General features: G+C 63.3%; 2 protein-coding genes across 2 annotated transcripts; one reads left to right on the forward strand and one right to left on the reverse strand.

Annotated features, from left to right (window-relative positions):
• Positions 1-801: 801 nt before the first annotated feature.
• Positions 802-12,731, forward strand: CFAP20 (cilia and flagella associated protein 20). Its single transcript, XM_062007468.1, has 6 exons — positions 802-992; positions 6,804-6,883; positions 8,182-8,293; positions 9,499-9,687; positions 11,353-11,463; positions 12,257-12,731. The coding sequence occupies exons 1-6, from the start codon at positions 909-911 to the stop codon at positions 12,260-12,262; spliced, it is 582 nt and encodes a 193-aa protein (XP_061863452.1). The 5' UTR covers positions 802-908; the 3' UTR covers positions 12,263-12,731.
• A 5,373-nt stretch (positions 12,732-18,104) lies between these two features.
• Positions 18,105-24,707, reverse strand: MMP15 (matrix metallopeptidase 15). Its single transcript, XM_062007580.1, has 10 exons — positions 24,591-24,707; positions 22,859-23,007; positions 21,572-21,694; positions 21,185-21,492; positions 20,904-21,065; positions 20,586-20,809; positions 20,331-20,469; positions 19,911-20,061; positions 19,691-19,806; positions 18,105-19,485 (listed from the first exon to the last, which is right to left on the reverse strand). The coding sequence occupies exons 1-10, from the start codon at positions 24,705-24,707 to the stop codon at positions 19,052-19,054; spliced, it is 1,923 nt and encodes a 640-aa protein (XP_061863564.1). The 3' UTR covers positions 18,105-19,051.
• Positions 24,708-25,279: the final 572 nt, after the last annotated feature.

Consider the following 25,279-nt stretch of genomic DNA (forward strand, 5'->3'; position numbering starts at 1 on the left):
ACAGCGCCACATCTCCATGGCAGCGCCACAGGAACACAGCGCCACAGGAACACAGCGCCACATCTCCATGGCAGCGCCACAGGAACACAGCGCCACATCTCCATGGCAGCGCCACAGGAACACAGCGCCACATCTCCATGGCAGCGCCACAGGAACACATCGCCACATCTCCATGGCAACGCCACAGGAACACAGCGCCACATCTCCATGGCAACGCCACAGGAACACAGCGCCACATCTCCATGGCAGCGCCACAGGAACACAGCGCCACATCTCCATGGCAGCGCCACAGGAACACAGCGCCACAGGAACACCACAGGAACACAGCGCCACAGGAACACAGCGCCACATCTCCATGGCAGCGCCACAGGAACACAGCGCCACAGGAACACAGCGCCACATCTCCATGGCAGCGCCACAGGAACACAGCGCCACATCTCCATGGCAGCGCCACAGGAACACAGCGCCACATCTCCATGGCAACGCCACAGGAACACAGCGCCACAGGAACACAGCGCCACATCTCCATGGCAGCGCCACAGGAACACAGCGCCACATCTCCATGGCAGCGCCACAGGAACACAGCGCCACATCTCCATGGCAGCACCACAGGAACACAGCGCCACAGGAACACAGCGCCACAGGAACACAGCGCCACATCTCCATGGCAACGCCACAGGAACACAGCGCCACAGGAACACAGCGCCACATCTCCATGGCAACGCCACGGTGGCTCCGGAAGTAGATCCGCCGGCGTCAGGAAAGCGCGGCAAAGTAGTTCCCTGGTGACGGCGGCGCCGCGACCCGGAAGCGCGGGGCGGAGGCGGCGCGGAGGGATCCGCGGCGCCCGGGCGCTGTGTCGTTGCGCCGAGCGGCGGCGGGAGCGCGGCGCCCGGCCCGGCCCCGCCATGTTCAAGAACACGTTCCAGAGCGGGTTCCTGTCGGTGCTGTACAGCATCGGCAGCAAGCCCCTGCAGATCTGGGACAAGAAGGTGAGCAGGCGCCCGGGGGGGCGGCGCGGCCTCGCCTCACGCCGCTCCCGCCGGCGGGGAGCGGCCCTGCCGGGGAGAGGCGCGGTGGGCCCGGGCGGCCGCGGGGCCGCTCTGCGCCGCCCGTGACGGGCACCGGCAGGCCCCGGCGCTGGGGGGCGGGCTCGGCAGGGCGAGGCGGTGACAGCGCTTGTGGTTTGCTGAGCAGAATCAGCCCGGCGGCACTGCTGGGGCCGCTGCCGGGGGCGCTTCCCGGGTCGGTGCCGGCAGGCCGCTCCCGGCGCGGCTGCCGCGTCGCTCCCGGCGGTTAAAGGGCGGCCGAGTGACGGCTTTCCGGGTGCACAAGAAGTCAGGGATGGTTCAGCTGTTTGTTTTCCCCATCCTGTCCGTTTGTAGAGGGGTTCTGCCGTGTGTCCCCTCCCCTCTCACAGGGAGCTGGTCACAGGGAGCCCTTCTCGGGAAGTCTGGAGGTGCCACGACCTGCTGCTCCCTCAACAAACCACACTTGTGTTGCTACCTAAAAGCAGTGCTGCAAAACACTTGTTAGGCTGTCTGAGAGCAAGCTCTCCTCTCTGAGGTTACGACATGTGTTCAGTCACTTGTGCTTGCACCTAACCTGGCTTTCTTGTGGTTTCAGCAGGAATTAAAGCCTCCGAGGCAGGTCTGGAGGCAGCGGTGGTGTTTGGCCTCCCTGGGCTCCTGTGAGCATTTCCAGGTCATGGGAAGGGGAATGGGGAGTGCAGATTCATCCCCTTTCCCATCAGCATGGTACCTGGGCTGCTCTGTGAGGAGCTCGTCTGCCTCATGCAGCACCATGTGCCTGTGTTTGGGCTCTTGCTCAAGTACCTGTGACTTTAAAAAGGATCTGCAGCTTGTTTGGATTGTGTGGGGATGGGACCCATTAAAGACTCTTAGACAAAGGGATGTAGCATGGTGAAGGGGCTGGAGCACAAGTGTGATGGGGAGCAACTGAGGGAATGGGGGTATTGAGCCTGGAGAAGAGGAGCCTGAGGGGGGGCAGGAGCCCTCTCTGACACTCCCTGACAGGAGGCTGCAGTGAGGTGCTGATTGGTCTCTTCTCCCCAGTAATGAAGGACAAGACAAGAGGAAACAGCCTCAAGTTGCCCCAGGGGAGGCTGAGGTTGGAGCTGAGGCAGAACTGTTTCCCTGAGAGGGGTGTGAGCCCCTGTGCCAGGCTGCCCAGGGAGCTGGGGGAGTGCCCAGCCCTGGAGGGATCCCAAAGTCCTGGTGCTGAGGTGCTGAGGGCTGTGGGTCAGTGCTGGGCTGGGCAGGGTGAGGGCAGGGCTGGGACTGCAGCAGCTTCAGGGGCTTTGCCAACCAAAAGGATTCTATGATTCCAGACTAGATAAAGACATGATAAACCTGGGCTGACCCTGTTTGGAGGAGGAGGCTTGACTGGAAACCCCCTGAGGTACCTTCCAATGTGAATTGTCTCATGGAGGATGATCCTGCTGTGGTTGCACAGCTTGTGGGCTGGCCAGCAGGAGCCCTGCTTGCAGGGTGGCCATAAGCAGTGGTTCCCTTTGGGTGCAGAAGTCACTGCATTGGCCAGAAATGAGTGACCAAAAATTAGCAGTGCTGTTTCCAAGAGCAACAGCAGGGTGTGCAGACTGTTTCCATCACTTGCTGTAGGGCTTGCTTGTGGCTGGGCTTGTCTGGCACTGCCTGGTGACAGCAGCCCTGTGTCCCTGGTGAGCAGCAGGGCTGTGTGCAGGGGCTCCATCTGTCCTGAGGAAGTGCAGCCAGTTTGTGCAAACTTGTGAGGTGCTCTCAGAGGTGTGACATGAAATCAGAGTGTTTTTTCTGGCTTCTTTACCTGTGGATATCAGCGTGCCTCACTCTTCCACCTCACCTTTCCATGCAAAAGGAATTGGGGTAGTGGGTTGGCACTCCTGATCCTACACCCTCGGTGTGTTTGTAGCTGCAGGAGGCAAAGGGTGGCACTTAGTATATCTTACTGCCTTGGAGCTGGGAAAGAAGAGTCTCTGAGGCCTTAAGTCCACCATGTTTGGTTGTCATCTCCCCTGCTCAGCCCCTTTGGCAAAACTCCTGCTCATGCTGCTGACTCGTGGGTGGCACAGAAACTGCATGGGGAGAGCTGCTGATGGTTTGGGTGCTGGTGGCTCCCACGTGCAGGCAGGGAGCTTGGTGTGATGCTACTGATGAAGCCTCTGTCTCAGAGCTGCCAGGCTGGCATCTGGCTTGAGTAACACATTTGTGAAGTGAGTAAATGTCCAGAAATGGTGAGATCCTTTTTTTTTCTTCCCTAGTGGGTTTATTTGTTTATTGGAAAACACTGATCTTTCCAGCCCCAGATGTCCTGGGAGGGTCTGTCCCTGTCAGTGCCACAGAGAAGGGTTGGGGTTGGGGTTTCTTGAAGGAGGAAAAGCAACCAGAACTTTGCCAAAAGCAGTTGTTGCTCTCTTCAGGGGTGAGGGAAATGGTGCAAACTGGAAGCAAGGGGTTTGATGTTGCATCCTGCCCTGATCACTGGATTCAGAGCTGTCCTGATGTGAACCTTCTTCTCTTTGCAAAAAGTACCAGCAGACAGTGAGGTTTTTGCTTTGGTTTGTTTCTTGGGGAATCTCAAGCTTCTGTGACATGGGGAAAACCATTTCTTGTTTGGCCCTAGTAGGATGTGCACTGCTTGTGCTGATGGAGACAGTGTGAAGTAGAGGCTTCTTCATCTGGAATAGGTGTAGGAATGGGGCACTTGAAGTCTTTCCTTGTTGTGAGTGTTTGTAACCTGCCTGTAAGTAGATACACTCCTCTTCTCTGTCCCTTCTCCCTCAGGGGTTGTGGATAAGCTCTGGGTAAGCCTTGGCAGCAAACCCTGCCAAGCCCAAGCTGTCCTGGCCACCAGCACCGTGTCCCAGGGGACTGTGGCAGGACTGAAGTGTCCAGGCCTTGGGAAGAGCTCAGTCACTGTCTCCCCATCCCTGCAGGCTGTCTCCCCACCCTCCTTCAGCCTTGGCTGCAGAGAACCAGGAACTGCTGGGCTGTATTTCTGCCTTCCAGCTCTGTGGGTGCCTGCTTTGGAGCCCTGGTTTCTGTTTGCCTTCCAACACTTTGTTGCTCAGAGGCCTATGTTTGTTCCTGCAGCATCCTGCTGCCATGGTCCCAGTGCTGACGCTGCAGACACGCAGCCCAGTCTCCAGGGGACTGGCTGACCCTTTCCTGCAGAGCACATGGGAGCTGTTCCACACAGCCTGTCAGACCTATCGATCCTCTGGCTAATTTCTCTGTGTTCCTTCCGCTGGCACAGAACGTCATTAGCGGTTTCAAATGCCCCTGGGGGGTGTGAGGTCAGCTGCTGTTCAATACCAGTCAATGTCAGACGTGTGCTCTGGCCACCAGGATGCAGATAGGATCAGGCTGTGCTGGGGTCCTCTCTTGCAGCCTTTCTCTGTCTTGCATCCTCCTCCAGGTTGCTCAGATCTCTGCATCTCGATTTCAGGAGTCCATGCTCCTTATCCCTCCTCCCCAAACCTGTGAGTGCTCCTCATTTTGCCACTTCTTTTATCCTCTTTCCCTCCTGGCAGGTGGCACAAGGGGCTCGTGCCTGTTCCGGACCCACCACAGCCTTTAAGGAGTGCTGGCCTGGTCTCTTCTGCCTAGTCATGGATGACAGGACAAGAGGGAACAGCCTCAAGTTGCCCCAGGAGAGGTTTAGATGGGAGCTGAGGCAGAACTGTTTCCCTGAGAGGGGTGTGAGCCCCTGTGCCAGGCTGCCCAGGGAGCTGGGGCAGTGCCCAGCCCTGGAGGGATCCCAAAGCCGTGGGGCTGAGGTGCTGAGGGCTGTGGGTCAGTGCTGGGCTGGGCAGGGTGAGAGGAGGGCTGGGACTGCAGCAGCTTCAGGGGCTTTAACAACCAGAAGGTTCAGTGATCACCCTTTTTTACAGTTTCAAAAATGCACCTTCTTGGGCTTAAGATAGCTACACAATACAGAACTACTGTGCAAGGAGAAACGTGGAGTGTGTTGAGTAGCATTCTAAAGTGTTCTGGAATCAGCTCTTTCTGAGCTCTTGGGTTGCTGGGCTGGGACACTGGGCACCCCTGAGCCCTGCCACACTCCAAAGGGCCGTGTGTCTGTCCTGCCAGGCCCAGGCACACAGGCTGGCTGCCGTGTGGGAGGGCACCTGCAGTGACCTGGCCACCTTCTCCCTGCAGCAGGGCAGTGGTGCAGCAGGCAAAGACCCCTGCTGAGGCTGGCAGGACTGGGAGGAAGGGCTCTGCTGTGGCCTGGCCTTGTTTGTACTTGCCTGCCCTCTTTTTCTGCCACCTTTCACCCTTTTTCTGGCCACCCAGAGGAAGAAGAGTTGCTTCTTCTCACTGTCCCTGCAATCTAGGGAAGGAAAGGCCCTGAGGAAGGGGGTTGCAGGTAGAAACGCTGCTGACGTTGGTTTAAAGCACATTCAGCCGTCTTCTCTGTTGCTCTTCTCTCCAGAGAAGCCCAAAGCTGAGCCTTCTCCCCTCTTGGGAGCCTTAAGCTGGTGGGAGCTGTCTGGTGTGGCTTGGAGACAGGCTTTGGCACCCACTGCAGTGCCCTGCAGGGTGTTAAGTCTGAGTGCTGTATCCTGGATTTCATTTCCCATATGCCAGTTGTGGCTTCTGCTGGTGGCTTTGTGTTAGAAAAGGCAACTCATCCAGCCTTTCTGCAGCTGGTTTCTCCTGAGCAGACTGATAAATCCATGGGAGGTGCAAAGGAGAGATAGGGTAAGGATCCTCTCACTGAGCTTTATGCTTTCTGGAGGGATCTGTGTGGGCTCCAGGCCGAGCTGGGAGCAGCCTGGCAGGGTGAGCTGTGCTCCCAGGCTCAGCAGCAGCAGCTGGGTGGTCTGGGCTGAGGTGTCTTGAGACTGTAAAGCCAGGCCAGGGGAGTGGCTCTCTTTTCTTCCAGCAATTGTATGCAACACCTTGACCCAGACAGCTCAAGAAATGAACCTGTGAGACCTGTGAATCATTCTGTAGCTCGTGACTGGAAGCAGCCCATTAGAAGCTTTAATGTATCCTCTGTCTCAGCAGCAGGGGAGTTAATGGATGGAGCCGGAAGGAGCAGGGCAATTTGCTGATGTAGCACTGGGGAAGAGCAGAGGACTTCATTAGCAAAAGTGCCTTTTAAACAGAGGTGAATTTGATGGGAAGTGAGCTGCTTCATTAAAAAACACTCAAATGCCCAGAGCCTGCCATTCAGCCACGTTCCTTGTGAAGAACAGGGGATTTGCCTTGGCTCCTGGTTCTGGCCCTGGCCTCCCTGAGCTCTGTGGGGAGCTGGCTGTGTCTCAGTAGCCAAATCCTCATGCCCCTCTGCAGAGCAGACCTCTGTTCACTGTAATCACAAAGAATTGTCACCAAACTCAGCCCTGGTGCTGCTCTTCCCCAATGGCAGCTGGTTGTGCCCCGCAGTAGAGGTGAGGAGCCCTTGGTGACTAGTGGCTGCCTGCTGGCCCCCTTTGCTTGTCCCTGCTTGGTTTTACCCCATACCCTGCTCTAGCTGGATCTTGCTCTGATGCTTCTGTGTTTGGGCTGCAACGTGAGGCTTGGTTTGTGTTCTCTGTGGCGTGTTTTGGTAGCTCAAAGTCTTGCTGTCTGTGCAGTGTGCTGGGCCATAAAGCCCTGCTCAGAGCCCTGGCACTGGTGCAGTGAGCAAAGCCTTGGACACACCCATGTCCAGGACAATAGGAGTCAAATGAACGTAGATGGATCCTCCTGGGATGTTTTTCCCCCCCTCTGTGGGTGCCTCTTGTTTCCCCCTGGGGTGACCCCTGTGCTTCTGCTCCGTGTCTCTCCCAGGTGCGCAACGGCCACATCAAGCGCATCACGGACAATGACATCCAGTCCCTGGTGCTGGAGATCGAAGGGACTAATGTCAGGTAGGAGGAGGCATCTTCTGCCCTGTTATCCCCTGGGGGTTGGAAGGGCCCTGCAGAGCTGCTGCAGCCCCAGCCCCTGCTCCAGCAGCTTCCCCTGGCTCAGGGGGCACAGGAACGTGTCCAGCTGGGGTTGGAAACCTCCTGAGAAGGAGCCTCCACACCCTCCCTGGGCAGCCTGGGCCAGGGCTCCCTCACCTCAGCACCAAAGGACTTGCTCCTCCTGGGCCAGGGGAACTGTTTGTGTCCCAGCCTATGCCCATCACCCCTTGTCCTGTCCCTGGGCACCACAGAGCAAAGCCCATCCCCATCCTCCTGACACCCACCCTTGAGGCATTTCTCAGCATTGCTGAGGTGCCCCTGAGCTCAGGCTTCTCTTCCCCAGGCTCAACAGCCCCAGGGCTGCAGCCTTTCCTCCTCACACACATGTTGCAGTCCCTCAGCATCTTGCTGTCCCTGCCCTTCCCTAGACACACTCCTAGAGCACTCTGTTGTTATCAGTGGGGATAAGGGATGGATAATAAAAGTGAAATCCCTTGGTTTTCCCTCTCTGTGTTTGACAGCCAGGCCCTGGTCAGTGCTGCCAGTTCCTGAGCAAGCTGCAGTGCTCTGGCTCCCGCAGCTCCTATTGTCTTGGGGCTGCTCTGCTGCCCTCCCCACGTGACAGCCACTCTCCAGCCAGCACAAGGAAGGATCAAAGGGAGATTTATGAGGGGAGTTGCTGATGGTGCTTCACTTAGCAGCCCCATCTCCCTGCAGCAGGGACAGAGCCGCCAGCCCCCCATGCGGGGTCCAAGCCTGTGGGTGACTGGGAGCAGGCAGCTCCTTATAAGGGCAGCAGCGGCTCCTCTCCGAGCTGTGTTGATACAGAGCTTGCCAGGCCTGACATGCACTTCTAAGGCCTCACAACCTCTTGTCTTCCCAGCCATATAGAGCAGGCAGGGCCTCTGCTGTGCTCTGCAGGGCTCTACCTGTTCAGTGCGAGGGGGTTGTGTTAAGGTCTGGCCTTGAAATTGGGGAGGTGAAGCTGTTCAGGAAAGTGTTTTGTTCCCTGAGTGAGAGAAGTGGGATTTGAGATGCATTCTTTGGGCCTTTTATCTTGTTCTCCTTACCTCTAAACTCTCCCTTCCTGGTTACAGGAAGCCCCTGGTTGTTGCTGAGATCTTACAATCACAGCTGTCTTTTCCTGGCTGCCCTCCAAGACTGTGTTAGGTCAAGGAAGAGAGAGCCTTGGGACTCAGGCTGTGGGATGTGGGCTTTGTGCTGTGTGAGATCCTAAAGTGTGTTTCTGCCCCTCTCAGTACCACGTACATCACGTGCCCTGCTGACCCAAAGAAGACCCTGGGCATCAAACTACCTTTCCTAGTGATGATCATCAAGAACCTGAAGAAATACTTCACTTTTGAAGTGCAGGTGAGGAGTGTGCAGGGGAGAGGCCCCTCCAGGGACTGGGCAGGAAGGTTTCCAAGGAGCCTGCAGTTTTGTTTTGGAACTTGTCCCAGGCAGTGAGTGGTCCCCAACACAGTTTTGCTGTCTTGGCCATATGGTGTGTCAGGTCTTCTGCTAGGAGAGCACCAGTCAGCTCACCAGCACATTGTTGCTGTTCAGTTTCATAAGATCATTTGGGTTGGCAAAGCCCCTGAAGCTGCTGCAGTCCCAGCCCTCCCCTCACCCTGCCCAGCCCAGCACTGACCCACAGCCCTCAGCACCTCAGCTCCAGGGCTTTGGGATCCCTCCAGGGCTGGGCACTCCCCCAGCTCCCTGGGCAGCCTGGCACAGGGGCTCACACCCCTCTCCGGGAAACAGTTCTGCCTCAGCTCCAACCTCAACCTCCCCTGGGGCAACTTGAGCCCCTTTCCTCTTGTCCTGTCACTTGTCACTGTGGAGAAGAGCCTGATCCCCAACTCCCTGCAGCCTCCTGGCAGGGAGTGTCAGAGAGGGCTCCTGGCTGCCCTCAGCCTCCTCTTCTCCAGGCTCAACACCCCCATTCCCTCAGCCTCTCCCCAGCCCCTTGTGCTCCAGCCCCTTCCCCAGCTCAGTGCCCGGCTCTGGCCACGCTGCAGCCCCTCAGTGTCCCTGTGGCAGTGAGTGAGGGGCCCAGCACTGACACAGCCCTGGAGCTGCAGCCCCTCAGTGTCCCTGTGGCAGTGAGTGAGGGGCCCAGCACTGAGCACAGCCCTGGAGCTGCAGCCCCTCAGTGTCCCTGTGGCAGTGAGTGAGGGGCCCAGCACTGACACAGCCCTGGAGCTGCAGCCCCTCAGTGTCCCTGTGGCAGTGAGTGAGGGGCCCAGCACTGACACAGCCCTGGAGCTGCAGCCCCTCAGTGTCCCTGTGGCAGTGAGTGAGGGGCCCAGCACTGACACAGCCCTGGAGCTGCAGCCTCCCCAGGGCCCAGCACAGGGGCACAGGCACTGCCCTGCTCCTGCTGCCCCCCCAGTGCTGATCCCAGCCAGGCTGCCCTTGGCCTTCTCACCCACTTGGTTTGTTGTATCGAAAGCTCTCCTGCTGTGAAGTGGAGGGGTGGGAGTAGGAGAGGGCTCTGGCATGGGTAGAGCCTGAGTGCAGAGCACGTGCTGTGTGAGGGGCCCTGGCTCAGCCTCCTGCCCTCCCTGCCCCAGGTGCTGGATGATAAGAACGTGCGCCGGCGCTTCCGGGCCAGTAACTACCAGAGCACGACGCGGGTGAAGCCGTTCATCTGCACCATGCCCATGCGGCTGGACGACGGCTGGAACCAGATCCAGTTCAACCTCTCGGACTTCACCCGCCGGGCCTACGGCACCAACTACATCGAGACCCTCCGAGTTCAGGTGAGGAGCAGAGACGTGGCCTGCCCAGGGCAGCCAGCGCTTGGGAACCTGCTGCTGCCGGGGATGGCCTCGGTGTAGCTTCACTGGCCTGAAGGAGCTCTGAGCTGGCCAGGCTGGAGCAATGGGATGAGGCTGAACAAAGCCCAGGGCCAGGTCCTGCCCTTGGGCCTCACCAAGCTCAGGCAGCTGCAGGCTGGGGCAGAGGGGCTGGAAACTGCTGCAGGGAAAGGGCCTGGGGGGGTTGGTGCCAGCGGCTGAACAGGAGCCGGCAGCGTGCCCAGGGGGGCAAGAGGCCAAGGGCAGCCTGGCTGGGATCAGCAGTGGGGGGGCAGCAGGAGCAGGGCAGTGCCTGTGCCCCTGTGCTGGGCCCTGGGGAGGCTGCAGCTCCAGGGCTGTGCTCAGTGCTGGGCCCCTCACTCACTGCCACAGGGACACTGAGGGGCTGCAGCTCCAGGGCTGTGTCAGTGCTGGGCCCCTCACTCACTGCCACAGGGACACTGAGGGGCTGCAGCTCCAGGGCTGTGCTCAGTGCTGGGCCCCTCACTCACTGCCACAGGGACACTGAGGGGCTGCAGCGTGGCCAGAGCCGGGCACAGAGCTGGGGAAGGGGCTGGAGCACAAGGGGCTGGGGAGGGGCTGAGGGAATGGGGGTGTTGAGCCTGGAGAAGAGGAGGCTGAGGAGAGACAGGAGCCCTCTCTGACACTCCCTGACAGGAGGCTGCAGGGAGCTGGGGTTTGGGCTGCTCCCCAGTAATGAATGACAGGACAGAGGCAATGGGCTCCAGTTGCCCCAGGGGAGGTTGAGGTTGGAGCTGAGGTAGAACTGTTTCCCTGAGAGGGGTGTGAGCCCCTGTGCCAGGCTGCCCAGGGAGCTGGGGCAGTGCCCAGCCCTGGAGGGATCCCAAAGCCATGGAGCTGAGGTGCTGAGGGCTGTGGGTCAGTGCTGGGCTGGGCAGGGTGAGGGGAGGGCTGGCACTGCAGCAGCTTACAGGGCTTTGCCAGCCCAAACCATTCTGTGGTTTCTCGTGCTGGGTGCCAGTGAGGGTGAGAGTTGCAGTTCAGGGGAGGTTCCCAGCAGTGTGCCTGGGTGAGTTGTGCTGGGCATCACCTGTGTGCTGCTTTCCCAACACACCAGGCTGGGAAAGAGCCAGGGCATTACAGTCCCTCTGTGTCCCTGGTCCAGCCTGTTTCCTGGTGCCCTCACTGAGCCCCTTGGAGCAGATCTGATGCTGCCTTTGTTCATCCTGAGGCCGTGAAGCGTGTTCCACATGCCAGGGATTCGTGTTTGCTCTGCAGGGGAGCAGTTCTCCTGAGGAGTGCCTGTGCATGGAGCACACCTGCTCCTCAGGGTGATGGGACTGCCCTGCTTCCTGGTGGGGTTCAGCTGAGACATGTCTGCCTTCTCACAGCCCTGGCAGAGCTCAGTTTGCTGAGAAGCTGGAGCTCAGCCACACGTCTAGAGCCAGTGTGAATCGCTGGAGAGAGCATCACAGCCCAGGGCACGGGCCAGCGCTGCTTCCCTGCTGCCCTGTCAGATCCAGAGCTGGGCAGGGAGGTGTCTTCTGCAGCTGCTGAGCCCAGGGAGTCCAGGCAGCTGCAGGACAGGCAGGCTGGCTGTGGGAAGGGCAGCTGGGACACACACTGACTCTGTGTTCTGACTCTCAGATCCACGCCAACTGTCGCATCCGACGGGTGTACTTCTCGGACCGGCTCTACTCAGAGGATGAGCTCCCAGCCGAGTTCAAGCTCTATCTGCCTGTCCAGAACAAGGCCAAGGTGAGCTGTGTGCCAGGCAGGCAGGAGCAGCAGCATTCCTCCTCCTCCTTCCACTGCCTTCACAATGCAGAGTGTCTCCCAGCAGCAGAGCTCTGAGCAGCCCTGGCTGCCGGCCAGGCAGCCCCCCAGCTGTCTGTCAGGGTTCCAGTCTCTCAGGGTGCCTTGCTGAGTGCCTTTCCTGCCAAAAGGCACACAAGCTGTGGCTCCCAGCAGGGAGCAGGGTGAGCTGGGCAGCTGCTCCCCACATCCTCCCTGCTCAGCTGGCAGGACTGTGCCAGGGCAGCAGCCTCTGCCGTGACTCAGCACGGCAGCTCCACGCTCCTCCTCCAGGAGAGAAGCTGTTTGTGTCCCCCCCCAGCCCACATTTACCACCCTCTGATCTCTTCCCTGCCCAGTGCAGATGATGGTGCTGGGAGGTGAGGAGGGGATAGGCAAAGCTGTGGCTGCTCAGCAGGAGGAGATGCCAAGCTCTGCTCTTAACAGTGCTGGGAGAGGAGTTCCTGGCACAGTCTTCTGAGGCCCCTTCTTTGCCAGGCCCAGTGAGATGAGGCTTTTTGCAGAGGAGATTCCTGGGCAAAGTGTGAAGGAGCTGAGGGAGGTTGTTGGGTGCTGATCTTAGTGGGAAGCAGAAGGCAGTGTGAGTGGCAGGGAACGCTCCTGAGGAACCTGGCACTGCCCTGTGGGCTGCAGCAGCCTCCCAGGGTGTCTGGGGAAGGTCTGGAGCCCTCCCAGTACAGTTGTCTTGGTGCTGCCAAGTCTAATGTGTCTCATTTCTTCTCCCTGCTCTGTCCAGCAATAAAGCCACGTTGGGAAGAGATGCAAGAAACGTTTGGGGCCAGTAGGAAAACAAAAGCAGGTGGAAGAGAAGGCCCTGCTGAGACCAAGTTTTAGATGAGCTCACCTTGCCTAGGGGAACTTTGATTCATCTGATATCCCTCCCCTGGCCAGGACACGATTAACAGGTCTGAGACTCTGCTGTTGGGGTGCAAGTTGTGGAGAATCAGAGTTTTCCTAGCTGTTCCTAAAGTGCTGAGCCTAAACACTGCAAGTGGCCTGCTGCCTGACCCTGCCTTGCACAGAGGGCTTGCTCAGCATGGCCACCGTGCCTCTGAGCAGGGGCTGCAGCAGGGATTGTGGGGTTGAAGTCTGCCCCTCCTTGAACATACCAGTTTTGTTATTTCCCTTGTTTTCCATCTCATTTTATATCTGCTCTAAATCTGGGTGTAAGAGTCTTGGAAAGTTATTAAACATTTGACTCTGTAAGTCTGCTTCTGGCTTCTTCCACCTTTGGTGCATCCTTTAGCTCAGCCCTTCAGGACGTGCTGAGCAGTTTCTTTCAGAGCCTGGATGACAGAGTTTGCCTCTGAATCTGCCTTTGATCAGCAGCCTTGCTCTTGATGGCACAGACATGAGCAGCAGCAGCCTGGAGAGAGGAGAAGTAACAAGGTTTCCACAGAGGAGCCAGGATATGTGTGCAGTGCCTGAGGGTTGTGGTACTCTACCCTGGACAAGAGCTCAGCTGGTCACTTTAGCACATAGAAGGGACTGAAACACTCATTTCTTACCTGAAACTGTTTTCCCAGCAGTGACAAATTGGTCTTCACCTGCCTGTTAGAGCACAGTTCTCTTTGCTGGGTTGTTCAACAACTGGGCTGCAGCTCAAACCAAGCCTTCAGCAGCTACTTATAGCAAGAGGCACACAATAGTCTTCCAGCTGCCCAATTGTCCCTTTCCCCAGGGATCAAAGGGGAGGTTCAGCAAAGCAGCATAACAGGAGGGAAGTCTCTTCCTGTGCTGAGGCTGCCCTTCCCTGCCTCAAACCCTTCTGCTTTGTTGTGGAAAGGCTTGTGGAGCTCCCCCAGGAACAGGGAGAGTCTGGGAGTAGCTGCTGCCTTTCCTCCCTGAGGCCAAGCCCTGCCAGCCCATCGTGGGCAGGTGCTGTGTGCTGCCTGGGGAAGGCTTCACTTTCCTTCCTGTCCCAGAGACTAGAGCTGATCTCTCGAGGAGAGCCCAGGGAGGGACATCTGACCTCTGGCTCTCCACCTGGTTTCAGGGCTTAGGGGGGTTGTGTGTGTGTGTGCCTTTGGGAGCAGCAGCTCCTCTGTGCACCCCACTATGCCTCCTAGGTAAGCCCTCAGGACACCCAGCACGCAGCTGCCTTCCTTGCACTTGGAGCTGGAGGTGCCAGCCCCATGCTGCTGCCTGGCACTCCCAGGAGGCTTCCTGCAGAAGAGCTTTTCTAGCAGCTGAAGAACTTGGCAGCTCTGCAGAGCCAGCCTGAGGAAACCCACGTGGGAAGGCACCAACCATCTCGTTGTGACACCCATCAAGGCTCCCCTGGACTTGAGATTGGTGAAGTGGGATCAGGTGGAGGAGCTGAGCTTGCTGTGGATGAGTGACCCACCTGCACAAAGAGGTGCCCCCCGAGCTGCCTGCCTCTGCCCAGGGCTCACACAGCCCCCCTGCCCGTTCTGCCCAGCCTCTGGGAGCATGCCAGTGGGTTTGCTGCACCAAACTCCCAGCCCCAAACCCTTTCCATCCGTGGGGAGCCTCTGTGTGTGCTTTAATGTGAAGCAAAATAGTGAATCTTCCTGTTTTACACAAGGTGGAGCATCAGCAGATAGCAGCCCCTTCCCTCAGGGCCAGCCTGTGCTGCATTTACGTGGTGTGCTTCAAATATCTTCTGAGCCCCCTCTGCCATCACAGCTTGAAGCATCTTGCTGAGGGTCAAACAACTCCAGGTTGTTTCCTGGAGTCAGCCACCAAAAGTGTGCCGTGCCCAGCTCCTTACTGCTTTGGTTATGGCTCCTGACCTGCCTGGGACACGATGTGGCACGAGTGGAAGGAGGTGGGTGCACAGATGGAAGCCTCAGGTTGCTCAGATGGAGAGTCCTGGCTTGGTGCAGGCAACCTGCAGAGAAAAGGTCTTCAGTATCTCCTCCCTCACCTTTCTGTGGGTGGCCTGCTTCCTGACTACCTAAGTCCTTGTTGGGGGTCATGTCTAGTGGGAGAGAAAGGAATCCTTCCCAGGGAGCCTGGATGGAGCACAGGGCCCACCCAGAGATGGATTTTCCTTGCCTCTGCCAGCTTTTCACCTTCCATTGCCCGAGGCAGAGTCCTGCATGGGGGAGCAGCTTTGATGAGGACCTGAGGGCAGGGAGCCTGTGTTCTACATGCAAGGCAAAGCTTCCCTTGGAGACTTTGGCCACTGGAGGAGGGTGAGTGCAGCACCCACATGCTGCTGTGGCTGGCACAGCCCAGGGTTGGCACCGAGCTGGTGTGGCTGGCACAGCCAAGCTGGGACATCCCTCCCTCCAATCCCTCCAGTGCCTCCTTCCCCTGCTCTTTGTCCCCTCCCTCTTAGGTGGATGCACAAAAACACCTCTGGGCCAAGCTGTGCTCCTTGCCCTCTCTTGCCCCTGTTTGGCATCTCCCCACGTGCCTTGGGCCAAAGCTTGTTGTGTTTGAGGGCTCCCACTCGGGGCTGGCACCAGCCTGGCGTGGGGCAGCTGCTGCTGCACGGCAGGGAAACGTCTCCTTGGAGTTTTGCTGTGGCCACCACCCAGGAGAAGGGAGGGACAGGGCTGGGGCCTCGGGGCAGCTCTGTGGGCAGGGCCAGGGTAAGCAGTGAGGGCTGAGGGCTTCCCCAGCCAGCTGCACAACAGGGCAGGGTCTGGTTGCAGAGGGAGCCCCGAGAGCTGCCCTGGGAGGGGACGGGGGAAGCTGCTGGAGCTGGCACCGACCCCAGCCCGGGCAGCAGGGGCAGCCCCTCCCGCGGCCCCCAGCTCTCCCCCCGTCCCCAGCCTCGTTTCCTCCGGCCTTGAGCAGCATCTCCCGGCCCCAGCTCTTCCTCTGCCCTGAGCCCGGCTTCCTCTCTCCTTTCCGGGTCCTCTCCTCAGCAGCACACGGGGGATCGCGCCCTGGCTCGCAGAGGAGGAGGAGGAAGCAGGCAGCGAGCCCTGGGCAGCCCAGCACGGTGCTGTGGGGCCTGCAGCATGCTCAGCTCCCGGGGACTCATCCAGCCCCGCAGCATGCTCAGCTCCTCGGGACTCATCCAGCCCCGCAGCCTGCTCAGCTCCCAGGGGCTCATCCAGCTCCCAGGGACTCATCCAGCCCCGCAGGCTGCTCAGCTCCTCGGGACTCATCCAGCCCCGCAGGCTGCCCAGCTCCCCGGGGCTCATCCAGCCCCGCAGCATGCTCAGCTCCTTGGGACTCATCCAGTCCCTCAGCATGCTCAGCTCCTCGGGACTCATCCAGCCCCGCAGCCCGCTCAGCTCCCGGGGTCTCATCCAGCCCCGCAGCATGCTCAGCTCCCGGGGACTCATCCAGCCCCGCAGGCTGCTCAGCTCCTTGGGACTCATCCAGCCCCGCAGGCTGCTCAGCTCCCGGGGACTCATCCAGCTCCCAGGGGCTCATCCAGCCCCGCAGGCTGCTCAGCTCCTTGGGACTCATCCAGCCCCACAGGCTGCTCAGCTCCCAAGGACTCATCCAGCCCCGCAGGCTGCTCAGCTCCCGGGGGCTCATCCAGCCCTGCAGCCTGCTCAGCTCCCGGGGACTCATCCAGCTTCCAGGGGCTCATCTAGCCCCGCAAGCTGCTCAGCTCCTCGGGACTCATCCAGCCCCACAGGTTGCTCAGCTCCCGGGGGCTCATCCAGCCCCGCAGGCTGCTCAGCTCCCGGGGACTCATCCAGCTCCCAGGGACTCATGCAGCCCCACAGCCTGCTCAGCTCCCGGGGACTCATCAGCTCGGGCTTCTGCAGCCTATTTTTGGGCAGGCAGGAGCTGCGTGTGGGGTGGATCCTGGCAGGGCTGCCCGGTGCCTGCCGAGGCCGGAGCCTGTCTGAGGCACCACGAGCCGTGTCCCTCACAGCAGGCACATCCCTGCCCGGCCCGCGGGTGGCCGGAGGGGAGCTGAGCCTGGACCTGCCCGTCACGCTGGGCTTTGTCTCTGCCGGGGTCCCTCCCGCTGTCCTTGAGCGTTTCCAGACGGCCCCGGGCTCCTGGCACCAGCTCCTGGGCAGCATCCGGGGAACAGCAGGGGCGGGGTGGGACGGCCCAGCCCCGCAGTTCCCGCGGGGGAATCGCTCCCAGAGGAGCCCCCTCCCCACGCTGCGAGGCCACGGCAGCTGGCCCTCGGCATCCCTGGCTGGCTTCCCCCTGGGTACCAGGCTTTGGGGGTCCCCGCATCCCTCTGCACCCCCACGAGAGAGGAGGGGGGGAAAGCACCGTGGGAAAGCAACGTGCTGGCGGAAATGCAGCTGCCGTGGGAAATGCAGCTGCCGTGGGAAATGCAGCTGCCGTGGGAAATGCATCGGGGTGGGAAATGCAGCTGCTGTGGGAAATGCAGCTGCTGTGGGAAATGCAGCTGCCGTGGGAAATGCATCGGGGTGGGAAATGCAGCTGCTGTGGGAAATGCAGCTGCCGTGGGAAATGCAGCTGCTGTGGGAAATGCAGCTGCTGTGGGAAATGCAGCTGCCGTGGGAAGTGCATCGGGGTGGGAAATGCAGCTGCTGTGGGAAATGCAGCTGCCGTGGGAAATGCAGCTGCTGTGGGAAGTGCATCGGGGTGGGAAATGCAGCTGCTGTGGGAAATGCATCGGGGTGGGAAATGCATCGGGTGGGAAATGCAGCTGTGGCTTTGACAGGGAGAGGCAGAGCCCAGGCACACGCTCCTCCTGCCTCCTCCAGGCAGGTTCAGGACCTCTGGCAGCTCTGAGGGGTGGTTTTGGCCCCAGTTTGGGGCAGGTTGTGCTGCAGGGTTGCCCCATGGCTGGGCTCCTGCTCCAGCACAGCTGTGGGTCCTCCCACCTCAAGCACAGACGTGGCCAAAATGGTCTCAAACCCAATTGCAAGGAGTTGCCAGGAGAGGAACATGCCCCAGCCCTGAACACAAGAGCCCAGACACACTTGGAGGCCTTTGGGGTTTTATTTCCTCCCCGATTCCTCAGGGGTTTGCTGTCCCCAGGGTTGGAGTCTCAGGCACTTGGCTGCAGCCACGGGCAGAGAGAGCCAAGAGTGTTTCCCAGGGAATCTGTGAGTGGCTGGGAATTGCAGGGGCAGGGGGCCCTGGCCATGGGGTGTCCCCTCAGCACCCCCAGGGAAGCAGGGTGAGAGGCAGCAGCACTCCTTCCCTTTACAGCAATTAGTGGCTGAGCAGCAGCAGGGCCCTCGGGGTAATTCAGTGCTGGGAAGTGGCTGGAGCTGTCTCGGGCACTCAGCCAGCCGCTGGCTCCTGGGCATGGGGGGAGAAGATGGAGGGGGAGGAGGGCACAAATGCCCACCCCTGAAGGGGAGAATCCTCTCCTGGCAGGGCTGGCAGGGTGGGGGCAGAGCCAGAGCCCCAGGGTGGGTTGATGCTCCTGCCCTGAGCCCTGTGGGGATGGAGGGGCTGGAGAGCAGGGAGGGGGATGCGGCCAGCATCCCCCAGGGAGAGCCCCCCAACTCCACAGGGTACCCCCAGGGCTGGCTCAGACCCCCAGAGCCCCTCACCATTGTCTGACCTGCACCAGTCCCCTGCCCCAGGGCAGCCCCAGCCCTGCCAGGGAAGCTGCTCCCCACGGTTGGTTTTCCTTCCCACAGAAGCCTCAGCAACATTTTTTCCCTGCATTAAGCCAATTTCCTACCTCCCCCCTTCTGCTCTTTCCCCCTCCCACCCCTCTCTCCGCGCTCTCTGCAGCGGTTGCTGTGCCCAGGCGGCAGCGATGAGCCAGGACCCAGCCGCCCCCTCCCCCCAGGAAAGGCGCCGGGACAAGGACTCAGCACCCGGTAAGTGGGGAGGGAGCAGCCCCAGGCCCTGCCCGGGGACGGGAGGTGGCGGCTGGGGGCCGGAGAACAAGGGCCCCGCTGTGTTCCCTCCCGGGGAGCTGCTGAAAGGCAGCTCTGTCTGCTGCTGGGGCGGGGGGGGATGCACTTGCTGACCCCCTCCTCACCCACAGGAGCCCCAGAGGGAGGGCATGGCCACCGTCTGTCCTGGCTGCCGTTGCCCAGCGTGGCACCCAGCCCCTTGGCACCCTCCCTCTGGCACCAGCCCCACACACAAAGGGACGGCACCAGCGCTCTCCACACACCCACCCCTTTAATACACGTATGAGGTGGCCCTGCCCACGGCCCCTGTGTCCCCAGGGCTCTGCCCCACACTGGCACAGGGGCTGAGCTGAGCCCACGGCTGGGGGCATTGCAAATGTGGCACATCCCCCCCAGCCCCCTCTTTAGGCACCGCATCCCCCCACCCCCACGGCTCAGGGGCCGTGTGCCCGTGGGCTCAGCCCTGCCTCGGTGCCCCCTGGCACAGCCTCGGTGCCCCCTGCCACAGGTGAGCGGCTCCCAGGGCTCCCCCTGCACCAGGAACACCCCGCTGCAGTGGGATGAGGGGCATGGCTGGAGGGGTGACAGGCAGGGACCAGGCTGCCCTCCAGCCCCCTCCCCACCATCTGGAGAGCCAGACAGGGGTGAGCACCCCCCTCCTTCGCTGAGGCTGAAAAGTGGGGCAGAGGGGAGGGTGGCGGGGCGGGGGGCAGAGGGAAGGGGAGGTCAGTCCATCGTTAGCACCATGGTGGAGGGGAGGGGGCGTGTGAGGAGGAGGAGGAGGGTCAGACCCACTCCTGCAAGGAGCGCTTGCAGTAGAGGAGCATGCGGGGAGCGCCCTTCCTCTGCGTCTGCACGATGACGTAGATGAGGCCGAGGATGCAGAGCAGCAGCAGCAGCAGCACCAGCAGCATCACCACGCTCATGGTGCGCGTGTACTCATCGATCTGCACCACCACGTCCACGTCCCCTCCCGGCCCGCCCGCGCCGTAATCCTCCTCATCTTCCTCCTCCTCCTCCTCCTCCTCGTCCTGCCCGTCGCCCTCAGGGTTGAAGGGGGGTCGTTCCACGTCGGGCCAGCGGGGGTGGGGGTCGGGGGCCAGCTCCGTGTGGCAGCCCATGAAGTCCCGCAGGATGGATTTGGGGTAACCCGGCTCCGTCTTCAGCCGCTCGTTGTCGAATTTCCAGTACTTTGTGCCTCTGTAGAAGTAGGTGGAGGCTGGGGGGTGGAAGAAGAGAGAGGTGAGGGGTGAAGGGGCAGGCAGGGGGCACCCTACGACCCGGGCACCCACCCCCACACAACGGCAGGTTGTGCTCTGAAGCCCTTCAGAAAGGGCTTCACCACTGACCTCCAAACAGCCTCGTGGCTGGTGAGTGAGGGAGTGAGCCCATCCCCTCCATCCCGCCTCGTCCCCTCTACTTACAGGCGTCCGGGCTGAGGAAGGCACCCTTGGGTGAGGGCGGGATGCCCACCCACACAGAGATGGGCTTCGGGTACCCGGGGTCCACCGAGCGCGTGTCCTCGTTAAAGCGCCAGTATCTGGGGGAGGCAGCTGGTGGGCACGGTGTGTGGGTGTGGGGGGGTCTCTGCCAGCCACCGTGCCCACCCCTGCCAGGGGCCAGGACGACCCCACGGCCGCTCACCTGTCCCCACGGAAGAAGAAGGTGTGTCCCGTGGGCTCCCACCACACGGCCGTGTCGATGCTGTCGTAGGGGATGCCCTGCCCGTAGGTCACCAAGGGCTGCGGGTACCCGGGCTCCAGGTTGGCTTCTCGGAACAGCCAGTACCGGTCACCTGGGGCAGGAGGGAGGGAGGGGATGGAGGAGGGAGGGAGGGGATGGAGGAGGGAGGGAGGGGATGGAGGGAGGGAGGGGAAGCGGCTGTGTGGCCGTGCCCAGGCTGCTGCAGCACCTGCACTTGCAGATAGCGACCGGGCTGCGATGCCCGTGGGCACCTTTGGGATCAGGCAGCAGCTCCAGCCGGGGAGGGGGGGATCAGCTTGGGGTGGGGGGCACTGGGGTCCCCCCTCCACCTCAGCCCTCCCACGCAGCTGCCCCGCTCACCTTTGAAGAAGACAAACCTCCCGTCGTGCCTCTCGTAGGCAGCGTCGATGTCCCCGGGGAGGCCCCGCCAGAAGTGCCCGATGGGCATGGGGTAGTTGTCCAGCACCCGGTTGTGCCGGACCCTCCAGAACCAGCGGCCCTGGGGGGACACGGGGCGTTGGCACAGGACGGGGGGGGCACAGGGGGACACAGCCCAGCGCCTGACACCGTGCCAGGGGGAGAAGGGGCAGGAAGGGGGGGTGGTCCCACAGGCACCTTGAACACAAACATCTCCCCCCGCAGCACCGCCACCGTGTCAAAGTCGCCGTCGCAGATGTCGGGGCCGTACTGGTCGGGTCGCTCGGGGCCGCCGGGTCGGGGCGGCCGCTCCGGTTTCCCCGGGGGGGCAGGTCTGGGGGGTCTCTGGTCTGGCCTGCCAGGTCTGCGGGGCGTGACGGTGGGCAAAGGCTTGGTGGGCTGAGGGTGCCCATCCGCGGTACCTGCGTCGGGCGGGCGACAGGAGGGGTGAGGTGGTGCGGGGCAGCGGGGTCCCGTGCCTCAGTTTCCCCGGGGGGCAGCGTCTCGTCTCCTCACCGTACAGCTGCTGGATGCCCCTGAGGTCGTCCTCGGGGAGCTGGAAGTTCTCCGTGTCCATCCACTGGTAGAAGGGGGCCATGATGGCGCTGGGGTTGCTGGAGTGCTCCAGGCCCAGCGAGTGGCCCAGCTCGTGCACGGCCACCAGGAAAAGGTTGTTCCCTGCGGGGAGAAGCTGCAGCAGCGACGGACACGGGCACGGCCCCGGCCACGACGCCCTCCCCCTCAAACCCAAGGGGCTCCCCCGGGCGCCTTCCCCACCTCCCCGCGCCTCAGCTCACCGGACACGTCCGTGTTCTCCAGCGTCCAGGGCTCATCCGAGTCGAAGTGCGTGTCCCCCCCCATGCCGGGGCCGGGGAAGTAGGCGTGAGCCAGGAAGCCCCCGACGCCGTCGAAGGGGGAGCTGTCGCCGTGGAAGCCGGAGGCGAAGAGCACCATGATGTCGGCCTCCTTCTTCCTCCTCTGCCGGATGTCGTCGTAGGGCACCTCGCGGAAGGCCAGCGGCGTGGCCTCCTCCCACACGCGGAACGCCCTGCGCACCGCCTCGGCCGACGGCCCCCGGCCCAGCTTCTCCGTGTAGTTCTGGATGCTGAGGGCACAGAGCTGCCGTGGGAACGGCCCCGGCACAGCGCCGGCTCCCCGACGGGGCCCACGGAGCCCAGAGGTACCTGAAGGTGAGGTGGCTCTGGCTCCAGCGCCGCCCCGTCAGCGCGTACCGCTTCCGACGCATGTTGGACTTGGTCCGCGCCCCAAACTGGTCTGGGACCCCGCAGCGGGGACGCTTCATCCACCTGCCGGGAGGGCACGGCGCCAGGGCTCAGCCCAGCGAGGGGGCACGGGGCCAGGGCTCAGCCCAGTGTGGGGGCACAGGGCCAGGGCTCAGCCCAGCGAGGGGGCACGGGGCCAGGGCTCAGCCCAGTGTGGGGGCACGGAGCCAGGGCTCAGCCCAGTGTGGGGGCACGGGGCCAGGGCTCAGCCCAGTGTGGGGGCACGGGGCCAGTCTCAGCCCAGTGAGGGGGCACGGGGCCAGGGCTCAGCCCAGTGTGGGGGCACGGGGCCAGTCTCAGCCCAGTGAGGGGGCACGGGGCCAGGGCTCAGCCCAGCACAAGGGCATGGGGCCAGGGCTCAGCCCAGCACAGGGGCACGGGGCCAGGGCTCAGCCCAGTGAGGGGGCACGGGGCCAGGGCTCAGCCCAGCGTGGGGGCACGGGGCCAGGGCTCAGCCCAGTGTGGGGGCACGGGGCCAGGGCTCAGCCCAGTGAGGGGGCACGGGGCCAGGGCTCAGCCCAGCGTGGGGGCACGGGGCCAGGGCTCAGCCCAGCACAGGGGCACGGGGCCAGGGCTCAGCCCAGCACAGGGGCACAGGGCCAGGGCTCAGCCCAGTGAGGGGGCACGGGGCCAGGGCTCAGCCCAGCGTGGGGGCACGGGGCCAGGGCTCAGCCCAGCACAGGGGCACGGGGCCAGGGCTCAGCCCAGCACAGGGGCACAGGGCCAGGGCTCAGCCCAGCACAGGGTCAGGACTCAGCCCAGCACAGGGGCACAGGGCCAGGGCTCAGCCCAGCACAGGGTCAGGACTCAGCCCAACGAGGGGGCACAGGGCCAGGGCTCAGCCCAGTGAGGGGACACAGGGCCAGGGCTCAGCCCAGCACAGGGGCACGGGGCCAGGGCTCAGCCCAGTGTCGGGGCACGGGGCCAGGGCTCAGCCCAGCGAGGGGGCGCGGGGCCAGGGCTCAGCCCAGTGACGGGGCATAGGGCCAGGGCTCAGCCCAGCGCAGCCACAGCGTCCCCAGGGGGTTACAGCAGCCATGGACAGCGAGGGAAGTGTCCCAGCTGCAGTCCCCGTGCAGGGACGAAGCAGGGACGCAGCTCCCACGGGAGTCAGCCCAGCCTGTGTCCAGGCACGCGGCAGAGCCCCGAGCAGAGCTGCCCCTGCTAGAGAGCGGCCGGGGAACTCACGCCTTGGTCTCCTCGTCCAGGACGCCGGTGACGGTGATGCCGTAGAACCTCTGCATCTCGGCCAGGGCGGAGGAGAAGGTCTGAGCCGAGCGCATGGTGGACATCTGCCTGCTGGGCTGCGGCAGGTACCCGTAGAGACGCAGCCATGCCTGAGAGCACAGCCTCAGCCTCAGAGCCCAGCTCAGCCCCACAGAGCCCAGGTGAGCCCCACAGAGCCCAGCTCAGCCTCAGAGCCCCAGCTCAGCCCCACAGAGCCCCAGCTCAGCCCCACAGAGCCCAGCCTCAGCCTCAGAGCCCAGCTCAGCCCCACAGGGCCCAGCCTCAGCCTGAGAGCCCCAGCTCAGCCACACAGAGCTCAGCCTCAGCCTGAGAGCCCCAGCTCAGCCCCACAGAGCCCAGCTCAGCCCCACAGAGCCCAGCCTCAGCCTCAGCGCCCAGCTCAGCCCCACAGAGCCCAGCTCAGCCCCACAGAGCCCAGCTCAGCCCCACGGAGCCCAGCCTCAGCCTCAGAGCCCAGCTCAGCCCCACAGAGCCCAGCTCAGCCCCACAGAGCCCAGCTCAGCCCCACAGAGCCCAGCCTCAGCCTCAGAGCCCAGCTCAGCCCCACAGAGCCCAGCCTCAGCGCCCAGCTCAACCCCACAGAGCCCAGCCTCAGCCTGAGAGCCCAGCTCAGCCCCACAGGGCCCAGCCTCAGCTTCAGCCTGAGAGTCCCAGCTCAGCCCCACAGAGCCCAGCCTCAGCCTCAGAGCCCAGCTCAGCCCCACAGAGCTCAGCCTCAGCCTGAGAGCCCAGCTCGGCCCCACAGAGCCCAGCTCAGTCCCACAGAGCCCAGCCTCAGCGCCCAGCTCAGTCCCACAGGGCCCAGCCTCAGCCCTAGAGCCCGGCTTCAGCCCCAGGAGCCCACCTCAGCCCCACAGTGCCCAGCCTCTGCCCCACAGAGCCCAGCTCAGCCCTGCAGAGCCCAGCCTCAGCCCTAGAGCCCAACTCAGCCCCACAGAGCCCAACTCAGCCCCGCAGAGCCCAACTCAGCCCCGCAGAGCCCAGCCTCAGCCCCACAGAGCCCAACTCAGCGCCGGCCCCGCGGGGGGACACACGGAGGGCCCGGGGGCGGGATCGGGCCCGGGGGCAGGATCGGGCCGGCGGGTGCCAGCGGCGGGGCGTGCGGGCAGAAGGGGGCGGCGGGGGGCTGCGGGACGGGAGCAGAGCCGCAGCCCTGCCCCGCAGCGACCTCGGCCCCCGGCCCAGCGCGGGGGGGTCTGTCCGCGGGAGCCCCAGGGAAGGAGCCCCGCACAAAGCGGCTGTGCGGGGGGTGCTGGGCGCGCCGGGTCCCTCCAGCCCGCAGCAGCCCCCGCCTCCCCTCGTCTTTTTAATGACTTTTCCTTCGCTTCGGGCTTTCCATTTCCCATCCCGTTACCGCCCCGGCTTTGCCGCTTTCCCCTTTCGCGCTCGATTCACCTTCCACTCCTCACACTCGGGATGGTTCCTGAACCCCTTCCCCGCCGCCCCCAACTCCCCAAGCGCCGTCCCCTCCCCAGGCGAGCCGCGTTAACCCCCCGCTGCCCGCGCAAGGGCTGCGGAGCGCTGCCTCTATCAAAGGCGCTTTCACCCCGCGCCCTCCCCCGCCGCGGCCCCGCGTGGGCACAAAGCGCTCCCCCCGCCCCGGACACCCCCCCGCACCTGCGCCCCGCAGGTGCGCGCCCCCGGAGCCCCCCGCTCCGCACTCCGCGCTCACCTCGGCGTTGAGCTGCTCCCCGGCCGCAGCCGCCGCTCCCGCCAGCGCCAGCAGCAGCAGCAGCGGCCATGGCGGCGCCCCGCCCGCCCGCCAGGGGGCGCCGCAGCGCGCTGCCATCGCGGGCCGCCGGGTGCGTGCGGCGGGCCGGGCCGAGCCGTGCCGAGCCGTGCCGGGCGCTGAGCCGCGCTGCGGGCGCTGAGCCGAGCTGCGGGAGCCGAGCTGCGGGAGCCGAGCTGCGGGCGCTCCGCGGGGCTCACGGCGCGGGGCTCACGGCCCGGCGCCCGGCGCCCGCGCCCGGCTGCGCGGGGGGCTGCATGGGCGCTGCTGCCAGCCGCGGCCCCGCGCCTCCCGGCACGCCTGTGTGTGTGTGCGGGAGCGGCCCGGCGCGGCTCGGCCCTGCCCGCCGGGAGCGGCCCGAGCGGGGCGGAGGGACGCGGGCGCGGCGGCGGCGGCTCGGCTCGCGGCGGCGGGCAGCGGGCGGGGCCGTGGCGAGCGGGGGCGGGGCCGTGGCGAGCGGGGCGGGACCGGGCCCCGCGCCCCGAGCCCTCCCCCCCCCGCACCTGCGGCCCCGCTCCGGACTTTGCCCCCCGCGGCACCCCCGAGGTCACGGGACGGCGCGGCGGCACTGGCTGAGCGCTAACCCGGCCCACGGAGGAACCGGTTGTGCGGGTGCCAGTTTCGCTGGAAGT

This window comes from Colius striatus, chromosome 14, assembly GCF_028858725.1.
Source record: "Colius striatus isolate bColStr4 chromosome 14, bColStr4.1.hap1, whole genome shotgun sequence".
In the NCBI taxonomy this organism is placed as follows: Eukaryota; Metazoa; Chordata; class Aves; order Coliiformes; family Coliidae; genus Colius; species Colius striatus.

Coding starts and splice junctions, on each gene's coding strand:
- CFAP20 (XM_062007468.1), top strand. CDS start 909: ATGTTCAAGAACACGTTCCAGAGCGGGTTCCTGTCGGTGCTGTACAGC. Junction 993..6,803: donor TGCAGATCTGGGACAAGAAG/GTGAGCAGGCGC, acceptor TGTCTCTCCCAG/GTGCGCAACGGCCACATCAA. Junction 6,884..8,181: donor ATCGAAGGGACTAATGTCAG/GTAGGAGGAGGC, acceptor TGCCCCTCTCAG/TACCACGTACATCACGTGCC.
- MMP15 (XM_062007580.1), bottom strand. CDS start 24,707: ATGGCAGCGCGCTGCGGCGCCCCCTGGCGGGCGGGCGGGGCGCCGCCA. Junction 21,066..21,184: donor GGAGAACACGGACGTGTCCG/GTGAGCTGAGGC, acceptor TTCTCCCCGCAG/GGAACAACCTTTTCCTGGTG. Junction 20,062..20,330: donor GAGGTTTGTCTTCTTCAAAG/GTGAGCGGGGCA, acceptor CTCCTGCCCCAG/GTGACCGGTACTGGCTGTTC.